Source organism: Cibotium barometz, chromosome 29 (genome assembly GCF_041138505.1).
Source record: "Cibotium barometz isolate CiBa-2024 chromosome 29, ASM4113850v1, whole genome shotgun sequence".
Classification (NCBI taxonomy): Eukaryota; Viridiplantae; Streptophyta; class Polypodiopsida; order Cyatheales; family Cibotiaceae; genus Cibotium; species Cibotium barometz.
This window is the reverse complement of record NC_141074.1, coordinates 51189959-51211379: the sequence shown is the minus strand read 5'-3', so window position 1 is coordinate 51211379 and position 21421 is coordinate 51189959. Positions and strand designations below refer to the sequence as shown.

The 21421-nt window shown below is 46.4% G+C and overlaps 1 protein-coding gene across 2 annotated transcripts; it reads left to right on the top strand.

Annotated features, from left to right (window-relative positions):
* The first annotated feature begins 1200 nt into the window (after positions 1-1200).
* Positions 1201-20596, top strand: LOC147622331 (uncharacterized). Of its 2 annotated transcripts, XR_015269683.1 has the most exons (4): positions 1201-2494; positions 2634-2746; positions 19323-19405; positions 20227-20596. XR_015269683.1 is itself a non-coding variant. In XM_086823432.1 (3 exons), exons 1-3 carry the CDS (start codon positions 1573-1575, stop codon positions 19344-19346), a joined length of 1059 nt encoding a protein of 352 aa, XP_086679558.1. In that variant the 5' UTR covers positions 1201-1572; the 3' UTR covers positions 19347-20596. The 2 variants fall into 2 exon arrangements, 1 of the variants encoding a protein (XP_086679558.1); XM_086823432.1 differs by having other exon boundaries at positions 19323-20596.
* Positions 20597-21421: the final 825 nt, after the last annotated feature.

Below are 21421 nucleotides of genomic sequence, written 5' to 3'. Positions count from 1 at the left end.
TTACCTAATGTAGCCCCCCCATCCAACTCCTCAATCAGCGTCGGTTCCAACCCGTTAAAGTTTCACCTCTCAACCATGAACCCATCCTTCTACTTGAATCACACTCCATCTTTATAGTCAGCCCTAGAGATGAGAACCTTGGTTAGGGTTTCTACCTCTCCCAAACACCTTGCCCTTGAGCACTTTCTCCCACCCTTGCATCTATATATACTAAACCCCACACTAAACTATGATCGAAAAGTGTCCCTCTCCAATCACCTAGAAAAACCTTGCCCAAAATTTTGTACGAGAGAGAGAGAGAGAGAGAGAGAGAGAGAGAGAGAGAGAGAGAGAGAGAGAGAGAGAGAGAGAGAGAGAGAGAGAGAGAGAGAGAGAGAGAGAGAGAGAGATTCTAAATGGCGGCCATGTGGCCATTTGTAAAGTAATTTTTTGTAATATATCTTCTATTACTAAGAAAGAAAGAGAGAGAGAGAGAGAGAGAGAGAGAGAGAGAGAGAGAGAGATTCTAAATGTATACTAAAGACCTAATGGGTCTATGAGACCAAAAATGTACGTAAACTAGGGGCATATAACTTGGAAGAAAAAAATGCTTATCTACTAAATGTATACTAAAGACCTTATGGATCTATGAGACCAAAAATGTGGTGTAATTTAGGGGCGTATAACTTGGAATCATCTACTAAATGAAAAGAGGCTTGCATTAGACCTATATGTACAAGGAATCAATGAATCAAAGAGACCTCTTCTTGTGTGATTGTCCTAAGCCTCAAGGTACATAGTGTCAATGCTCATCTGCCGTGGGCAGTGCCACTTTCTGATGATGGAGTATCTCTTGGATTTGAAGGACCCCAGAGGATCTTTGAGGGTTAGAGTGTTTGTCTTCTTGGGCCCTTTCTCTGACGATGCCAGCCATATGAGGCACCAACATGTCTAAGATGCACTCTCTCGATGAGCTCGGGTACACTGTCCATGATTTGTGTGTCCCCTTGAGTGGGGGCAAAAGAAAGTTTGTGATGGGCGTTTAGGTGGTATATATGCTCATCTAGATTAAAAAAGAAACTACGTTACACTAAGGGCCATACCTTAATAAACGTCATCGAATAATACTACAACGTTTAGGCTCATGGTGAACATGAGACAGTTTATAAATATATATAAATTAATATATTTTTGCGAGAGGAGCGTTTCTTTAACTAATAATATGTTGTAGGTACCTAGAGAGATATGTGTGTAGGGCCTCGCACGTTGGGATGGCTTGTCAGAACTCTCTCACAACTCGAGAGATTGGGAAGAGAGCTGGTCTCGCAGCGGAACTTTCCATGATTCTGTGCTCACCTTCTGCACATGGCAAAGAACGCGACAGCCATTTCTGCAAGATTCACAGCTGCAAAGCTTCTTTATTGTGTTACTAGAAGCAGAACAACCATGGAGAAGAAGGGGTGAAGCAAGGCTGGTCTAAGGCTGTCTGTTTGCAAGGAGAAAGGTTTCTTAGAAACTGTTCATCACCATCACCATCGCCATCATCGTCATTATCACCACCACCATCTTCCGAAGTAAGCAAAGTCATCGAAGATGGTTCACACGCTGGTCTTCCTGCAGACGGTGCCATACCCCACCGGCTTCTTCATTTGTGACCTCTGCCATGAGAAGGGTAGCGGGGCTGTCTTCCACTGTAGCGCCTGCCATTTTGACCTCCACCCCAGCTGCGTAGCCACAGGTGAGCAGATCTCACACTTCTCGCATTTCAACCACCCCCTGCACATGGAAACCTTAACCAGCAGCAAGACGCACACCTGTGATGTCTGTGGGGACTCTGCCTTCCCCACAGTCTACCATTGCAACCAATGTGACTTCGACACGCACCCGCATTGTGCCCGCGCCCCCCGCTTCATCCAGCACCCATGCCACAAGCACATCTTGCAGCTCGTCCCCAAATGGGATGCCTACTCTGGCTCCTGCTGGTGCGATGGCTGTGGCAAAGAAGCTACCAACCTTGTCTACCATTGCTCCACATGTAAGTTTGACCTCCACATCTTCTGTGCCATGCTCCCATGTAACCCCCTCCATTCAAAGCACCCTGAGCATCGCTTAAAGCTCCTCAACAAAGCGGATAACCGAATGCGCAAAGCTCCTTGCTCAGAATGCGGCAAGGAGGCATCCAAATGGATGTACGGCTGCGAAGCCTGTGGGTTCTACATGCATGTTAGCTGTGGAAACTTGCCAGGGCACGAGGTGGCTCCTCTTTCTTCCTCTGCTTTAGGGGAGTCACCTTCATCGGCTAGCTCCAGTGATATAGAGGCTGTGGTGAAGGTGATGGACAGATTTCTGATCTCGTCTTCTGATACTGTGAGCTCCAGCGAGGGGATGGCTGTGCGTAGAGTGATGAAGATGCTCGAACTGCAACAGCAAGATGTACCGGTTTCTGTGTCCTCTGCTGCTTCCAGAGTTTCCAGGGACGGAGGTGATAGAAGTACTTGCCCCGCTTGTTTGGACGGTACTTTCATCCATTCTTTTCTCCCATATTTACCACCATTGCTGCGAAGTGATCGTGGTTGTGTGTTCCTCTAAGCGCAGTTATGGGTAAACTCTTGGTCATAACAACAGAGTTTCTTGTTTGCATTTGTGACACTTAGAATACGAGAGTGAGAAGCAGAGGAGAAACTTAAGATGTGGACACCATTTTCACACAAGTTGCATTCTTAGATGGATGGATAGCAGCAACCGTTGTCCTGTGTGCCGGCAACAGGTCGGCTATACTTTTTACCTTTTAATATCTGGATCAATTTGTATGGCATGTCCTCATCGTCTCTAGTTCCAGTGTACACAAGGGCTTTTCATTGCATACAACATTTGTGTGTTTTTATGGTTCAGCATTATGCTTTACAAAAATGCGGAAGGAGGGAGGTATGACATATTGCAGTGTTTCAAGGGAGTTCAGAATACTCTGGAATGAGACTGTTTGGTGGAGTAGATGCGGAACGATGAGTGTGGAATGAGCCTCTGATAAAATGTGTATTGGATTGACCAGTGCAGAATGAGTCTCTGATACAGGACATTTTTCACAAGTTGCATGGCTGTGCCATGCCAAAACATTAATGATCTCATTAAAATACCTTTGCTCAGAGATAAAGGCCCTGTTTGACTTCTGCCTCACTTGAAAGCCAAGGCAGTAATCCATCAGTGCAAGACCCAGTATTCCTGATTCTTTCTTCTGAACGGCATGTGTCTTTTCTCCATGTCCTCCCCATAAGAATGAGGTGGTTGACTACAGGTATCAGGTCATGCTGCATATAGCCAGACTAGAGAGATAAAGATTGCCATATGATGGTGTCATTTCATTCTGTTAAGAGAGGGCTGATTCAATGTGCTTGACGTGCATCGTTGTTGCCGGCGACGATGAACATTATCGACAAGCAGAACAACTCCTCATACAAGATGTTTAGGTTTGGGTGGGGGTTATGACTGGGTGTGTGCTTTAAGCCATACAAGGCTCACAAGGCAATCATCTTGAGGGAAAAGATTGTATATGCTTTATTGTTGATTCACTTGCTCTATAGTGTCTCTTACCCTGCTCCTATAGCCAAGGCATGTTGCGTTACAAAGAAACTTTTCCTTCCTTGGCATGCAACCCATGTGAAACTATCTCAAAATCGCTTTTCCTTTTGCCGTCATACTTGCTTCCTTTGAAATGCCTTACATTACATCCTTATGACCTTGAATGGCTTAAAGAACCGCCTTGTGAACCTTGCAGAGGGAAAAAAATGTATGAAAGATGGGAAATGCTCCCTTGGCTGGTTGCTTTCGAAGGAAAACTTCATTTGGGGTGGAGGGGGAAAACGAGGGGCCTATAGTGGCAAGTGATGCTTGTGTAGCCTCTGGTGAGAAAGGGTTCTAGGCTCCAACTACGGAAAAAGGCAGCATGCCACTCATGCAAGACCTGTGAGCTGCCTTGGAGGTGCTCTTATCAGCCATGTAGAGTGTGGTTGAGGCCATCTTGGAGTCCTACCGGCGTTGGAACAAAGTCATGCAACTGAGCCCCGAGTCCCGCAATCTTTGTGGGCAAGGAGTTGGAGGTCCACTTCTGAAAAGGAGAGGCAAGGGATGGCGCCTCGGTTGGGGATGACCGAGCGGCTGCCATGGAGTCCTCTTGGGGGTTGAAGACTAGAAGTGGCTATAACTTGCTGGAAGGAAATGCTGCCCGACACCAGAAAATCTACCTTGAAAAACACTGAAGAAGAGGGGTGAGAAGGGGAAGCGAGGAGCAGGAAGGAGGAAAAACAGAAAAAACCAGACAAATCTGGGGAGTGGGTGGGCGGTGGAAAAAAAGGGGGGGTGGATGGCCGAGGGCAGGAGGCGGGAAGCAAGGGGCTGGCGAGAGGAAAGGGAGGGGGCAGCGTGCAGGCGAGAGAGAAGAGGGCAGACTAAGGGTGGAATGGGTGGCGCGCAGGCGGGGGGAGGAGAGGGGGCGACGGCTAGCACGGGGGCGGGAAAAGCGCACATGGCGGGCAGGGGAGAGGAAAGGGGCGATGGTGGGTTGGGTGTAGGAGGGGGAGAGGCGCAATGGCACAAGGAGGAGGCGATGGCGAGCAGGGGGGAGGGGTGGCAGGCGCGGGTCGGGGGGGGGGGGTGCTCATGGCTCACGCCTGGCTCAGTTACGCACCTCTCTTACTCACGATTGCCATTGCTTGAAAGACATTTGGTCGGCACTACTTTCTTCGATCATGCTTTGGTTATTTTGTCCCTGGAGGCAGGACAGACACTTGAGCACTCGAATCCTTTGGTTATTTTGTCCCTGGAGGCAGGACAGACACTTGAGCACTTGAATCCTTGACAGCCTCATATAGGACCTCGAGATATGTACAGGATAGAGCAGGTATGGGAGGGGCTGGATTTTCTCTCAGGATTTGCCGCTTGCACCTTGGATGCAGGCCTCGGTGAGATTAGCAGTTTACTGCAGGAGGCAGCACATAGCAGATTGGCTGGATTCCATGAGCAGGAGAGGAGCATTGGCCGAGGCCTTCTCTTTTGCGGCTTTGGGAGAGCTCCCCAGTTAGCCAGTGGATTAAGGGTCAGTTGGTTGCCGCCCGTACAGAGCTCAAATCCATAGAGGAGCGAAGGGTGAAGTACAAATACCATGCCAGAGCTTCCTTTTGGACCCAAGCTGGAGATAGAGTCACTTGGGATTTCGTTGAGATTGCAGGCCCCCCACAGGTGGAGAGATGGTATCCAGAGGTTGTGAGGCCAGGATAGATCCATCGTTACTATCCCCCTTCCCCCTATGAGAGCCATAGCAACAGATTTTTTCAAATCCCTTCTCATGGGTGCCCCCTTATTCTCACAAGTGGTGGATGTGCGACAGCGGGTTTGGCAGCACATGAGAGAGGTGATTTCCTCCACTCTCTGAGGCCTTGACGGCTCTTCCTAGGGACAAATGCTCGTGAGTGGACGGGCGTCTTGTCTCCTTTTTTCTTGGTCACTGGGATCTCATGGAAGCCAGCCTTATGAGCAGCCTTCAACGAGATTTTGACCATGGGTGCCATGCCAGAGAGGCTTTCAGAGGGTCTGATACACTTGCTTCCTAAGGAGGGTGGTGATAGATTGGAGATTTGGCAGTGGAAACCCATCATCCTCCTCGAGACTGCTACAAGATTTTGGCCAAGGCGATCAGTCGGAGACTTCAGCCCTTCATCCCCGACTTGATTCATGATACTTAGAGAGGTTTTGTTTAGCATCGGAGCATTTTGGACAACATCTTCACTTTCTAGGAGGCGACAGCTTCAGCCAAGATGTGGCAATAGGATCTCATTGTGCGCCTTTTGGATTTCAAGAAAGCCTATGATAGACTTGATTTGGAGTTTTTGAAAGGCACGATGTGCTGGATGGGTTTTCCGGAGTGGATTTGTGGTGTTTTCGGACTTTACTCGGCCTCTCATAGTTGGGTTCTTATTCAGGGAGGTAGAGGTGATAGATTTTCCCTTTCTCGCTGGGTCTGGCAAGGCTGTCCTGTAGCACCCTCTCTCTTTCTGTTTGTTGTCGTGGCCATGAGCAGTTTTCTCTCAGCTTAGGAGATTGGGCTCCAGGGATTTTGTCTCCCCATTCGTGCATTGGAGGAGCTGCTAGACTTAGAGTTTGCAGATGACACATCAGCATACTTATTAGGAGGCGTGAGGAGTATTCAGAGATTTGCAGAGGCCATAGAGATCTTTTGTCGCGCCTCAGGAGCACAGGTCAACTGGTACAAGTCGTGTAGATTTTGGGTTGGCTGTCTGCCCACCTCGACTTGGCATCTAGTTAAGGCTTTCCAATGGATCCCAAGGGGCACTCTAGTCCGTTGTCTCGGATGCCAGGTGGACATGGATATCTTCCCAAAGTAATAGTTAGCCCCTCTTCTTCTGAGCATTCAGAAGAAGCTTCTATACAGTTCAACGAAGGCTTTCCTTAGGCGGCCGAGTGGTGGTGGCGAGCTTTGAATCACGTTCTTCTTGCCTCCATGTGGTATATTACTTCTTGCTGCCATGCTGGGTCTTCTCCCGGGCTTGCATTGGTCATATTTAGTGGTTGATCCGCAACTTTCTGTGGACTGGCAGCGACAAGGAGAGGCCTGCCCGGTGGCCTAGAGAGTGATCATACAGCCGCGGCATAGAGGGGGCCTGGGCAGCATTGAGCCTGCCATTAAGAGCCGTGACCTATTGGGCAAGCTAATTGTTCGAGTACTACTTCTAGGCGGCGAGCAATGGAAGGATTTCCTTCTGGTGAGGATACCCGTCTGTACACCGAGTCTGGGGGCCCTTGGCCGCAGAGCACTAGATGGATCTTCATGGAGATGCGGGCCTGTGGCTTTAGAGGACTTTAGGGGATGCACGTTACAGAGGATGAGGGTGATCGGATTCCATGCACATGAGTGGCCACACATAGGAGTTTGGCATTTGGCACGTGGTTGGCCATTGGCGGTAGGCAACAGCATGTTCGAGATGTGGCCATCCCCAGGAGTCTTAGCGACATTGTCTTTGGGATTGCTCGAAGGGTCAACAGGTTTGGCAGTGGATTCTCCACATCTTCACTATGGACAGGTCCTTTTACCGTACTATTACATGGGGCATTGTTGCTTGGGCCACTGAGGCCGAGGTTGTCATGGCTTATGAGGAGGAAGATGGGGGGCTAGCCCTTCAGGTCTCTCACCTTTGCATCTCGATAGTGCCAGTCTCAGTCCCAGTCCCAGTCCCAGTCCCATATACTGGTCATTGGACTTCTAGTTGAGCCAGAGATGGGAGATTTGTAGAGCAGCATTGCCGCATGGCACATCCGGAGAGCTCGATGAAGCGAAGCCATTGAAGACACCCACACTCCGCTTGCGGAGTCCATCGGAGCATGTGGCTTGACATCGTCCATACCTTTTGCGGATAGTGGGAGAAGCTTCAGGGTGGTTTTGACCATATGCGGAAGCGTCAGGAAGCCTTCTTGAGGCTTTGGTGACATGGTCCTTTTCTCCCAGATAGTGGTGGTGACCCCAATTGGCACTACAGATCACCTGTGTGGTTATTCCCTCTCCCATCCCTTGTATGAGATAGCCTTCTCCTCATAGAGTGGCCAGCCAGAGGACAAGTACTTCCTTCCCTCCTTTTTTGATCTCTGATCCTCACTCCGTACATGGAGGTGAGTTTGTATCTAGCCTTTTGAGAATGTTTTTTGTTAACTAATAGAAGGATCTTGTTTCCGAGGGGGGAAAAAAAACGAGTTATGCAAATGCATGCATACATAGGAAATCTCGTGTTCTCAATACTGCACTGATCCACAGGGCTCTAGTCATACCAGGCTAACCCTGGGCATGTGTTCCCAGTCACACTGGTGGCACATAGTTGCGAGTCACATTGGGCTCTCATCTAGCCACACTAAGTAGATGCAGTCACTCTAGGGGGAGTTGCAGTCACACTGGAAATGGGAGCTACTAGTCACATTAGCAGAGCCCCTACTCTAGGACAATAGCTTTTGGATGCTAATGATGCTCTAACATCAGTGCAAAGCATGATTAGGGAGCCAAATGGTGACATCTCTTGGCACATGCGCGGAAGCTTTGTCTGCTTTCAGGCATAAACACCTTTCCATAGGAAAGAGATGGAGAGAAGAGAGAGAAATAGCTGTATTTTCAGTATATTCATAATGTACAAAAAAGGTACAAGTCTTGGCAGCCCTAGGCTTTCCCATGAAAAGGTGATCTTGACTCCATAGAGTCCTAGTCTAGGATCCAATCCCTAAAGGACCGAATGAATATAATCTATGCGTAGAGTTGCTTAAATAGCACTATGATGACCCAGCTGGCCAGTTTATCTGCTGTCGGCTACCGATCTGCCAAATCAGCATTATATGCTACTGTCCCAACATGTATGGACCTGAACTGATGCCGGCTGAACCCCTAGTGCGGTAGACTAGCAGTCACCCTTCCAATTGTAGTCCAAATAAATAACAAATTAACAGGAGCTAGAATGCTCCAGAACTGAAAGGAAATCGACACATGTTGGCTCCAAAGCTTGGCGCCCCTTTCGGTATTTCTTTATTCAAATTCAATGAAATGTATAACTGAGTACAACAAAGCCAGTCAAAGAAAGTAAACCTGCATGTCCAATCTGGCAGCCCTCAAGATTTCTTAGCATAGAGGATTCACATACAGATCTGTGTCCCACAAAAGCAACACTGTATTTTCCTCTGATCAACCAAGACAATTCAATTGGGCAGCCTTGAGCATACATCTGGCTGTTCCATGAACATGGCTTCAAACTCAGCTCAAATACACATCCACTGTCCAATCTCTGTTTCCACCCTTCAAACTGCTATACCCTTCCTCTCACAAAGGGACAGATGAAACAACTCTACAGCAGACATAAGCCAATGGAAAGAAAGAAAGATTGATATGTTCAGAGCTTACCAATTTTTATGCGCGGTTCTGCACGAGAGGGACTGACCGTACCAGTCTGCACTTGCAACAGCCTGTCTGTACTTTTCTCCCTGCAGTCGCCTTTTCTGTACAGCTTGCAGCTCTGTACGGCCTGCAGCCACCTGGTCTGTACTGCCAGTGTTCTGTACAGCCTGTGTTCTGTACAGCCTGCTTTCCACGTAGCAGTGTTTTTCCTTCTTCTCCACGTAGCTAGCTTGCACGACTTCTCTCCAAAAGCAAGAGAGAGAGAGGAGAGCCGCCTGACTGATGCGTTGCTTGCACAGCTGGACAGGCGTACCCGCCTGTACCTGCTGCATCAGTGGACCTGTAGCCACTGTACTGTTCTGTCCGTACAGTACCCGCATGCAGCACCTGTACTGTACATGTCTGCAACTGCACAGTAGTCGCCTGAACTTGCTGTCCGTACTCTGGTCGCCAGCGCCACCTGTACCAGCCGCCTGTTCTGTACGGCTTGCAGCCGCATGTTCTGTACGATCTGCAGCCGCCTGGTCTGTACGGCCAGTGTTCTGTACGGCTTGTGTTTTGTACGGCCTGCTCTCCACGCAGCACAGTTTTTCCTTCTCCTCCACACAGCTAGCTTGCACGACTTCTCTCCAAAAGCAAGAGAGAGAGAGAGAGAAGAGAGGCGTGTACCTCCAAAAGTGGAGTTGCCCCTTTCCCAAAAATATCCTGGTGGCCCCTTTCTAAAATTTATCAAACTTTCTAAGGGTCACTTATGCCTAGGGGCCACCCAAGGTTAAAACATTAAAAATATTAAAGTCCTTGGTCCCCCTTCACACTTGAGTGTCCGGGCACCCAAATATGAATCATTAAATATTTATCTTGCTCACCAATCACCATCCTGACACTCATGCTGTTCCACTTTCACAGGGTCATGACATACCCCCCTCTTGAAAAATGGCAAGCGTCCTCGATTGCAATCTGGTGATACAGCAAAAATCCAAAGTGAAATGTACAATATGGCAAGATCAGCCTCCCAATCTCTCTAAGCCATGTATATGTAACAACATTCACTGCAAACCAATGGTGTAGTAGTAGTCCAAGTTGTATACCACTCTGAACCATACACAACCATAACATCCAATGTGACTAGTACACATATATCATAGAAGTCCCATAAACAGATGTACTGTCAGCCATTAGTACCTTCGAGTGAAACAAAAAGCTATACCAAGCGACCTCTAGATGTCATCTAAGCCTGTCTGTATCAAGGGAGAGGAGATGCTACCCCCCTCTTGAGCATCAGGCAATGCTCCAGACCCATGCTATTGCCGAACAAAAGCATCAACATCTCTTCTCAAGGTTGGCCAATAAAAGAAAGTCTCAAGTGCTTTTACCGTGGCGTCAATACCTCTATGACCTGCATACGGTGGAGCATGACTTTCAATCATAACCTTGAGTCGTAATTGCTTGGTAACACACAATCTACCATGCATCAACAAAAAACCATCTCTGAGAGTATAATGATCATGCTGTTGACCCTCAGACATCTGATCATAGAGCCTTCCAAAGTCCTCATCATGGGCATACTGCTCTTTCATCTCATCAAGCTCATGATGATAAGCAGGTGAAACTGCTGAGACCTGTGGCTTGCGTGACAAAGCATCTGCCACAACATTCTTTTTGCCTTCCACATGCACAATTTGGAAGTGGAACATAGACAAAAAATTGGCCCATCGCATATGCTTCTCAGAAAAATTAGTTTGCGTGAGGAAATATCGCAAGGTCTGATGATCTGTCTGCACAGTGAAATCAGCCCCAAGCAAATAGTGTTTCCATGTAGAAAGAGCATGAATTACAGCCAACATCTCTTTCTCATAAACCTGTAAATGCTTCTCGGAATTCTGCAATATACGACTCTCATAGGCTATCACATGTCCATCCTGCATGAGAACTGCCCCAATGCTGTTTCGACATGCATCACACTGGACAACAAAAGCCTTTCGGAGATCTGGTAATACCAATACGGGATCCGAAGTAAGCTTTTCTTTAAGCTTTTTAAAGTCTGTAATTTCTTGATCAGCCCATCTAAATGGAGTTGCCTTCTTTGTTAAGGCATGAAGGGGCGAAGCAATCTCAGCAAAATACCGTATATACCGCCTGTAATAGGAAGACAATCCCAAAAAGCTGCGTACATCATGCACGGTCCTCAAATCTGGCCAATTAAGAATTGCTTCCACTTTCGAAGGATCCATACGGACTCCATGCTTAGACACAATATGCCCCAAGAAGTGTATCTCTTCCAAGAAGAACTCACTCTTCTTGCCATTAATGACCACCAGCCTATGCTTCCGGAGTTCTTCAAACACAATGGCCAAATGCCTCCTATGCTCCTCCTCAGTGTGTGAATGCACAATCATATCATCAAAGAATGTGCCCACAAACGCCCTATGAGGCTGGAAAATCCTGTCCATCATTCTGTTAAATGTGGCAAGTGCATTTGTCAAACCAAAGGGCATAACCAAGAACTCATATAACCCAAAAGTGGTTCGAAATGCTGTCTTATGCACATCCTCGGGTCTAATACGTATCTGATGATACCTGCTTTTCAAGTCTATCCGACTAAAGACTGTTGAGCCCTGTATGTGACATGTGAGATGGTTAAGACCGTAGTAATCACAACCTTAGTCTAACTAAACTGCACTTAATGATGTTTAAGAGACAGACAAATAGGTGTCAATGCAATGCAGCTATATTAGATGAAGAATGCGGTTACAACTGCTGTCGGCTGCCCCATAAATGCTTGTAAAATGCCTATAAAATTGCATAAATGCCAGTAAAATACCTGATAAACCTGATGATGCTAATGATGCCATAAAATGATGCCATGTCACTGTACACCTGAATGGTGTGCACGTGACACTGTAAGTGGTCCAAAATGTCATCGATCCTCGGAATAGGGAATCGATTCTTGATGGTTTTCTTGTTTAGCGCTCTGTAATCAATACACATGCGCCAAGAACCATCTTTCTTTTGCACTAAGAGTACAGGTGAGCAAAAGGGTGATGAGCTAGGTTGAATCAACCCTTTATTCAACAGCTCCTGTACCTGACTCATAATTTCTTCTTGTTGGGTTGCACTAACACGGTACGGCGGTCTATTTGGTAGAGTACTCCCCGGGACTAGATCAATAGCATGATCTTCTGGCCTTTCCGGAGGAAGTTCTCCTGGCAATGACAAATTAGATTTAGACTCATCATCTTTTGCATCCTTTACAAAAATCAAGTACGCGGAAAGATGCTTTTTCATTACTAATGAAATTGCCGAAGCTGATACAGTAGGAACAGATTCCCCTTTTAGCTTTACATCCAAAATATGTTCTTTCCCTCTATGAGTCAAAGTAATCTTCCTATTGTATGTATCCACCACCGCATGTACTCTATGGCACCATGGCATACCCAACAAAACATCACATCCATCAAGTGGCATGATGAAGAACTCCTCACTGTCCACATAACCCTGCACATGAAGCCTGAGCTTCCCAATAATAGGAGTAACGGGTTCTGCATACCCAGGACAAGCCATATTAGCCTCATACAAAGGCCCCATCTCCTCTGCACGGATCCCCAATCGGCCAGCCAAATCCGGTGAAATAAAGTTGGCTCGAACACCCGTGTCAAAGAAAATCAAGGCATTTTGATCTCTCACTTTGTCCCATGCCCTGCACAACTCAGTCTCTTCACCACCTGGCTGTTCCCCAACAAGATCAGGAACTAACCCTGTAGAAGGTTTTTGTTTCTTAGACTTGGGCTCCCCTTTAGTGTCAGAGTCCTTTTGGGACTTACGCTTGGGACAATTAAAAGACATATGTCCCTCTTCTGTACAGTAAAAACATTTCCGAGCATCCATCAAAGCCTGTCTCTCCCTCAGGAGTTCTCTTGGGCATTGGTAACTTCTTATACCGCTTCTCTGTAGACCCTTTTGCATCACGCGAAGCATGCCCTGACTTTTCAGATTTCTTGCTTGAGCTTTTACTTCCTTTAAATCCAGATGAGATCCCAATGAGTAACGCATTTGCTGTCATAGCATTCTCTATCATCTGTGACATATTTGTTACTCCAGTCTTTATGCAATAGTCACGCACTTCCTTGGGCAGCCCACAACAATACTTCTCCACCTGCTCAGACAAAGGCACTGCACGATAAGAAGTAACTGGGAGTAAAGCTTCTCAAAACTTCTTATTATAATCCTCCAGATTTTCACACTTTGATGCATCCAACTTGTGCCATGCTGTCATTACATCCATCTCAAAAGTAGATATGAGCCATACACCTGCTTAAACTGTACCCAAGTAGATGGTGCTATGCCCTGTAAAAGAAGGGTGGACCACCACTGCAATGCATTGCCTTTGAGAAAAGTCGCAGCTTTTCTCACCTTAGAAGACTCCGTGTAATTACCACCAGAAAAAGCAGCATCAAACTGCTGTAAAAAGATAAGTGCCTTTAGCTTATCTTTGGCCCCACTGAATGTGTCAAATTTCACAGCAGCTCCCCCTTCCTTATAATCCTTCGCCTTACCCATAGGCGTTAGATTATCGTAAGGAAGTGGCTTCACAAGATTGCTACCCCCAGCGTTCATTCCCATCATAGGGTCAACATTACCAATTCCCACACCTGGCATTCCATACATTCCAGCCATGTTTCCAAACATACCACTATGCATACCGGGCTGCATGCCCCCATACACGTTTCATATTTATCTTGCTCACCAACCACCATGCTGACACTCATGCTGTTCCACTTTCACAGGGTCATGACACCAACCTTGACCTTGGATGATTGTCATCATCCCTTTACCTCCTTATGAATTCCCACACTTGTCATCCTTTTGTTCATGGCAGCTCTTCCACTGAAAACCCTGCCATGTCTCCAATTCTACTCCAAATCCAATGCTGATCTGTGCATCTGTTCCACTTTGTCTCCTTTCCTTTTTGCCCTTCCTTGAACACAAACATGAATCCTTCTTCTTGAAGATGAGTCCTGGGCATCCTTGCTCCACCCCTTGGATGATCCCCATCCCTTGGAATACTTCATAAAAGCCTCTCGGGCAGCCCTTGGCTACCGATTCTCATGAAACACCCTGTTGGGTTTGCTTGACACCAACCAGCTTCGAGGGTTCTTGATAGATGATGTGTTACTCTCCTTGGACTGTGCACCTTCATCTGGGACACCATTAGTGTTTAGCATTGTTCAACATGAAGCTTTGATACCGATGTCACATGGCACGGAAGCTCTGTGTCTTCTTTCAGCCCTAAACACCTTTCCATAGGAACATCCGGGTGCAAAACGCAAAGATGAGATGGAGAGGAGAGAGAGAGAGAGAGAGCTGTATTTTCAGTATATTCATAATGCACAAAAAGGTACAACAAGTCTTAGCAGCCCTAGGCTTGCCCCATGAAAAGGTGATCTTGACTCCATAGAGTCGTAGTCTAGGATCCAATCCTTAAAGGACTGAATGAATATAATCTATGCTTAGGGTTGCTTAAATACCACCATGATGACCCAGTTGGCCAGCTCATTTGTTGTTGGCCAGCTACCGACCTGCCAAATCAGCATTAAATGTTGCTGTCCCCACACGGGTGGACCTGAACTGATGCTGGCTGAACCCTTTCTTATGCCTTTGGTTCCTAGGTGCTGGCCTAAACCCTAAACAACTCCTAAACTGCCTGTTTTGTTGCCCCCAACCTTGGATAGTTAGCCATGTACATGTGTGCACATGACATCTCCCCCCTCTTCTAAATAGTTGGCCTCAACTGAAAAGCTTTGAGATAGCTGAACAAAAGCTGTGGATACTCTCGGAGAGTTTTCTTATCCAACCATTTTGCAAGTAATCATCTGATCCTAGGCTTTGTGGGACAGGTCATGGCTTCTCTTAAGAACTGTGCAAAAACGTAGAGATGAACCTTAGCAAAGGGATCCCACAAGTCCCCTACGTACTCATCTGCAGTTAAGATCTCATCTTTCGTGTGGAGTATGGGTGGAAGCACCACCTTGCCTTCCCTGTGGAAGAAATGCACCGTGTTGATGTAAGCCATTGTAACTTCATAGGAGCTAGTGTGTGGTAGTTGCTCTAAGAAATTGATGTCCCACCCTCATAGTACCCGTCCCAAACCCGAATGGTCCCCAACACAACAACAGATCTTAAGGGCCTTCACTTTACAGGGTTACATGCATGCTAGTTGGCTCGCAATGCAGCTGATAAGAAACCTTCGTGGAAAAAGTACTTGCCATTGGTGGAGTTTGCATATGTAAGCCCAATGGGGCGTGCCATGACAGATTCCTCCACGTATCCAAGAGATAGAAATATATATATATATATATATATATATATATATATATATATATATATATATATATATATATAAATAGAGAGAGAGAGAGAGAGAGAGAGAGAGAGAGAGAGAGAGGGGTTTAGGGAACTTTGCATAGGACACACATACTGAGTGGGGAACAGGCCCCACGCCCTTTCAAGAATTTATTCAGGAACAATCCACGAAGCGTAAGCCATGATCAATACATCAATGAATACAAAAGCAAATAAATATACCGATGTAGAAATCCAAGTCGAAGTCGAAGTCGATTTCGGTGTCGAGGCACGAGATCCTAATGTTGAGCACACCACCGGGATGACCCACAAGAATCTCTCACCGGGCTAGTACCAGATCCAAATCCAAATCCAAATCCAAGTCGAAATCCAAGTCCATTGAATCCCAAGCTTGTCAACAAGGTACAAATTATAGGATGTAAAGTTGTAGGTTTGACGCCCAATCCGAAGTAGAAGCAACCCACAAAAGACTTGTACAAAGGTTTATTAACCAGGGTTAATCATCGTGGCTGAACGGCACATATATCCGGTGGCAGCAGCCAGGCGGAGATGATTCAACAGCACGGTGGCCAGTTCAGTTGCAAGCGGCACTCAACAGGTGGCGGCGGCCTATACAGTAAATGGCGGCGACTCTGGACAGGTCAACTGGCAGCGGCGTAGGTGGTGGCACTGGCTAGCGCTGACAGGCGGCTGGGTCGTGGCTGCCAACAGTTCAGGCGGTTTAGGCGACGTCAGCCGGTGGTGGCCAGGCGGCAGGTGGTAGCGGTGGTGCATTGACGGCTGGAACAGTGGCGTTGCCCGGCGGCTGGGTGGTGGCGGCCAGGTGGTTAAGGCAACGCAACCAGGCAGGTGGCAGAGGCTCTGTTGGTGGCAGCTAGGGCCTAGGCAGCTGCAGTAGGCTGGCACTGGTTGATGGCGGCGGTACAGTGGCGGTGCACAGGGGCAGCGTGTGACCACAGTTCGGCAGCAACAGTACGGACAACAATGATCAGCAGATGGTGGTGATGATGTACCCACACTTCCACAATCTTGTTGATGGTGATGACGAGCTTCACGCTTCAACAATGACGGCCATGCTTTGATGATGATGAAGAACCTCACGCCTCAACCATGATGCTCAAGAGAGGCTCATGCTTCTTTTATACTTGAGGAAGTCCTGCTTTTTGCCAAAAGCTATCCATGCTTTTTGCCCTTTTATTGAAGTTCTTGTGCTTTGCTTTTTTGGCCTTTTTGGCCCTTGAGTTGCTTTTTTAAAAAGCGACTTTTTGCTTTTTGGTCCGGTTCAATCTCCTCTTGCCATTGGTGCTCCTGGCTTGCGGTCAACACAGTTTGACTTTTTGCTTTTCTCTGTATTTTGACCAAATCTGGCGCTTTTCCATGTGCAAACCTTATGGTCCATGTCCCCATGCCTTCTTCCGTTAATCTTGTGTTCGGGCAAGGGTTCCATCAAGCTAGGAGGGCCAAATAGTTACAGCTTACACTCAAAATCCAGATAATATGTCACAAAATTTCTTATAGCTTCTATTTTTCTACTGTTCATGTGTGGCATGTGAAGCCTAACATGACATACATGTATGGCTGGTGTAGCCTGACATGATAGTACATGTGTGGCTTGTGGGGCCTAACATGGTGTACATGTATAGCTCATGAAGCCTGACATGATGTAATTCTTTGGGACTAGCTATCTTGGAGATCTTCCTGGACATTTTATCGGATACAACTGAGTAGATGGGTGTTTCTTCTAGTCTAGTTGCACTCATGTGTATGCATGACTTTGATTTTATCTTTGGATGACTTGTCTTGTTTGCCTGGACAATGCTTGAGATTTTTGCCTGCGTTGTCCATGGGGCCGGGGACGCCTGGGCACCCTTTGGACGTGTATGTGCTTACCTGTTTGGGACTGATAGGTGGTCTACATGTGTTTTGCAGGTGGTAAGTGTTCCCAAAAACCCAATTTACAGCTTTACGTTCACACACTTACTAAGTGGCCGGACAACTTATAAGTTGTACACATTGGACGGGACTTATTTAATACATGTGGCAGCCATAAGGTGGGCACCGGACTTCATTTATACCCACTTCTAGTAGGCGCCCCCTTTTGGACCCAAAAAGCACATGTTTAAGCTATTTCCGGCGGGCAGCACTTATTACTGGCAGAAAACTCAGATTTGGAGGATGCGCCTGCTTTTCTGGGCGCATGGGAGCTGGTCGACCAGTTTTGCAGCTGTGGGCAGCCTTTTTCTCACCATCCATCGCGACGGAGACCATCTAGGTGTATGGTAGAAGTTGGTCGACTACTCCCGGGAGCCTTTCTTGCTGCTGGCCGCCTGTTTACAGCTCTTAAAAAGCTGCTGGTCAGGGCACAAAAGAGGGGAGAAAGCTGGCCGATTTGAGGGAGAGTCATCTTTTGCTGATCGGAGTCTTCCTGGAATGTGTGCTGCTGCTAGTCGACCTCTTCTGTGGCTTTTGAGAGCTGGTTGACTGTTGCTAACAACCCTATAAGGCTGGTCGACTAGTTCTATGAGCCAGACAGGAGGAAGATGAAGATGCAGAGCTGTCGCGGGTTGATGTGGGAGTGCTATGGGCTGTCCATGGTTATGTTTTCTTGTTTTCATACTGTATTGGAAGAAACAGGTGCAGCCAGTGGTGAACCTTGGGCACCCGCAAAGTTGTATTGGAAGCAGACTCCTTTTTGGTAATCTAACCATAAAGTGGGGGGGGGGGGGTCAGCCCATCTTTTGGCCCCTAGTGTGGTGTACTGTGCAGATTTGTCATCTTGTTTTATCTGGCATGCTTATGTGTACTTTCAGATTTCATGATTGATAAGATTTTCTGTGAGCAGTTGCCCTTCCGTTTACATTAATCTTTTTGGATGAATCCATAACAGTGCAGGAAAGTTGGGGTAGAGTTCTAGTGCTGTTTTGTGTCCGAAGGTCTTAAAAAACAGGGTGGCTTTATTAACGAGGCTAGACTTATATCCACTAAGCTCAATGTGAAGTTTCTTGAGAGTGCTTTTATTAGATTTTGCATTTATTACAGACGCCAAGCCTATGTAAGTGAGTAGATTGCTCATAATTGGCTACCTCCAGGATTCCCAGGAGATTAGGACCGAGATCAGGCCATGATCAAGCTCTACCCTAACACTTCGATAGTGGGGTTGAGTGGTATGGGATGTGGGATTTTGGCATGATGTGTGTGGTCTGTGTAGGTCTGGCCACAGGCTTGGGGGTTCTCTAGACAGAATTACCGGTTGGGGGTGGTGAGCTGGCTAGTAGGAACCTTTGATTGATCTTTGTTCATTTATGTGTCTTGGGATTTTGTTTTAGGGCATTATTGGGATTGCATTTGAGGGCATTATTGGATTCAGGCTGTGCTTCGAATGGAGGGTCTGTTTGAAGTGTGGACCACATAGATTTTTACTGATTTTTCTGCAAAATAATGTCATTGTGCTCATCCATAACTTATTTGCAAATGCCCTTTGAGATGGAAGCAAGCCTATGTAAGTGAGTAGATTGCTCATAATTGGCTACCTCCAGGATTCCCAGGAGATTAGGACCGACATCAGGCCATGATCAAGCTCTACCCTAACACTTCGATAGTGGGGTTGAGTGGTATGGGATGTGGGATTTTGGCATGATGTGTGTGGTCTGTGTAGGTCTGGCCACAGGCTTGGGGGTTCTCTAGACAGAATTACCGGTTGGGGGTGATGAGCTGGCTAGTAGGAACCTTTGATTGATCTTTGTTCATTTATGTGTCTTGGGATTTTGTTTTAGGGCATTATTGGGATTGAATTTGAGGGCATTATTGGATGCTTCGAATGGAGGGTCTGTTTGAAGTGTGGACCACATAGATTTTTACTGATTTTTCTGCAAAATAATGTCATTGTTCTCATCCATAACTTATTTGCAAATGCCCTTTGAGATGGAAGAGGCATTTTGATGCACTACTAAGGGATTTGACGCATGGATCTAAGGAAGCAAAGTAATTAGACTATCTTTGTAGTCAACTACCATGTAGGTATTTGCTCATCTTTATCATTTTGAACCAGGTTATCTTAGTTGACGGACCTTGATGAATGAGAAGCTGGAGGACATGCAGCAAGTCAGTGTACCTGGTGGTCTTTTTGCATTGGTATTGTGTCTTAATTGCTTAAACTATAATGGTTTATTTCTATATTTCTAGTAGTATTGAGGCTTTCAAAGCGTTAAAAGGGAACCTCTACAATGCTGCTGCACCAAAAGACAAATCTTGTACACATAGTACTTCCTGAATATGCTCATCTACTAGGGGAATAAAGGTCTTCTTTTTTTTTTTTCTCATGTGAAATTCCTTGTATCTCGTATCTCTAGGCTGTGATGCTTTCTAGCTGTAAGTGTGTATGACAGCTGGTTGTCCCCATAAATGGGCCAACTGGCCTGCACGATTGGGCTGCCCTTGTAGGCACCCACCTGCCTTCTAAGCCATGATGCTTTCTAGCAACAAACATTTATGATGGCTGTGGCAGTTGGTTGTTCCCATAAGTGGGCCAACCAGCCCGCTCAAGTTGGCTGGCCTGTAGGCCCAGCCTGCCGAACCTTGGGTAGCTTGCCTGGGTGCTTGGCAGCCTCAGCTCCCCAGATGTAAACCTACGTGACTTCTTATGCAGCTTGCTAATTGCTGCTGCCACTCTGGCCAATCTCACCATGCTCAGACAACATTAAAGTTGTCGCCCGGCATGCCCTGTTTGCTGTGGCTTGTCTGCTCTCCTGCTTGTCATCTTTTGCCTCTGCCAAAAATGATTTTTTGTCTGGGCATTGTGTTTAAGAGGTGAGAGTTTCAGCTGCTCTTGTCTTCTTCTCATGATGAGGGCTTACAAACAAGTAGTGTTGCTGATTGCCAACTTCATTTCCTCCCCAACCAAAACAAAATAGTTCTGGTGAGCCTGATCAGTTGGTCTCATGATTTTAATTCAGTCACAGGGGATTCACCTTCCAGCAAGCATATCTTGCAAAAGATGGTTCGGAAGGTTCAAAATCTGCTTGGGATTCTCTTTCTCGTACTGATTATCAGGGTTTGGAAGTGGGAGCATTGCATTGTACATTGGAGTGGAGAGGTGGGAGACTTCAGGTCTTATTTGGAGTTGTGTTTGCAATGGAAGTTTTCAGCCGAGTGCTCATCAAACTCTCCCTAATTAAAGACCTCACAAACGAGCATGCTGAAACCCACAACGTTCTAACATTAGGTGGCTTTAAGTTGCAACTCATGGTGACGTATTCAAAACCTATGTAGTCTAATATTGAGATGTATGAGGATATTTCATCAAGGCATTTTGTTTAAGTTCTAGTGTATTCCACTAGTCTTGTTCAAAGGGTATTATTCTCATGTTTGAAAAGGAGCATTAGCAATTATGCTTGAACATGAATGTTTTTAAATATTTATTGGGGCCCTTTTTTGGTTGGACTATATTATTGGCCCCATATGGGCCTATTTTTGGCAATACAGATTCAAACACCCTAGTTGGGGTCTTGGGGATGTTAGTTTCTGCTATATTATTTATTCCTTAAATGCTTGGACCAGACATGTTCATGCTGTAGACCTTATCAACACTTCGTTTCATCTGGTTCTAAGGTATAAAACATGAAGTTTGCAAATCAGATCACTCGTTCTATTCAGCGTGGAAGACCCTTATAAGACATGCTAATGCTCTAGACGTTATGACCACTTAATTTATCGTTTGGTTTGCAGGGGAAGTTTGCAAGTGTATGAAATTATTTCTTGTGGCAAGTATGGTTTGCTTGATCAAAAACAGTTCTGAGTACAGAATTTGCAGTATATTGTCTGCCAGTTTTGTTTTGCCCTATGTATGGTACAAAGTCAAGGTTATCTAACTATGATTCGAAGGGGAAGGAATAGAAAATCTCTATAGCATAGGTCTGTGGCTAGGAAGATTTTATAAATTAGCTCTTTATTGTCAAACATTATTGGAATCCTCTTACTATGTAGGATATGCAATTCCTTGCTGACGGGCGTGTAGTTCAATTGGTAGGATGGTCGGGCTCCACAATGGAGACTTGGGTTCGATGCCGATGCCTAGGAACTACACGACGGATGGCATGCTTGTTGAACCGATGGTATATATCCACCTTCCCAACAAGAATATACAATTCC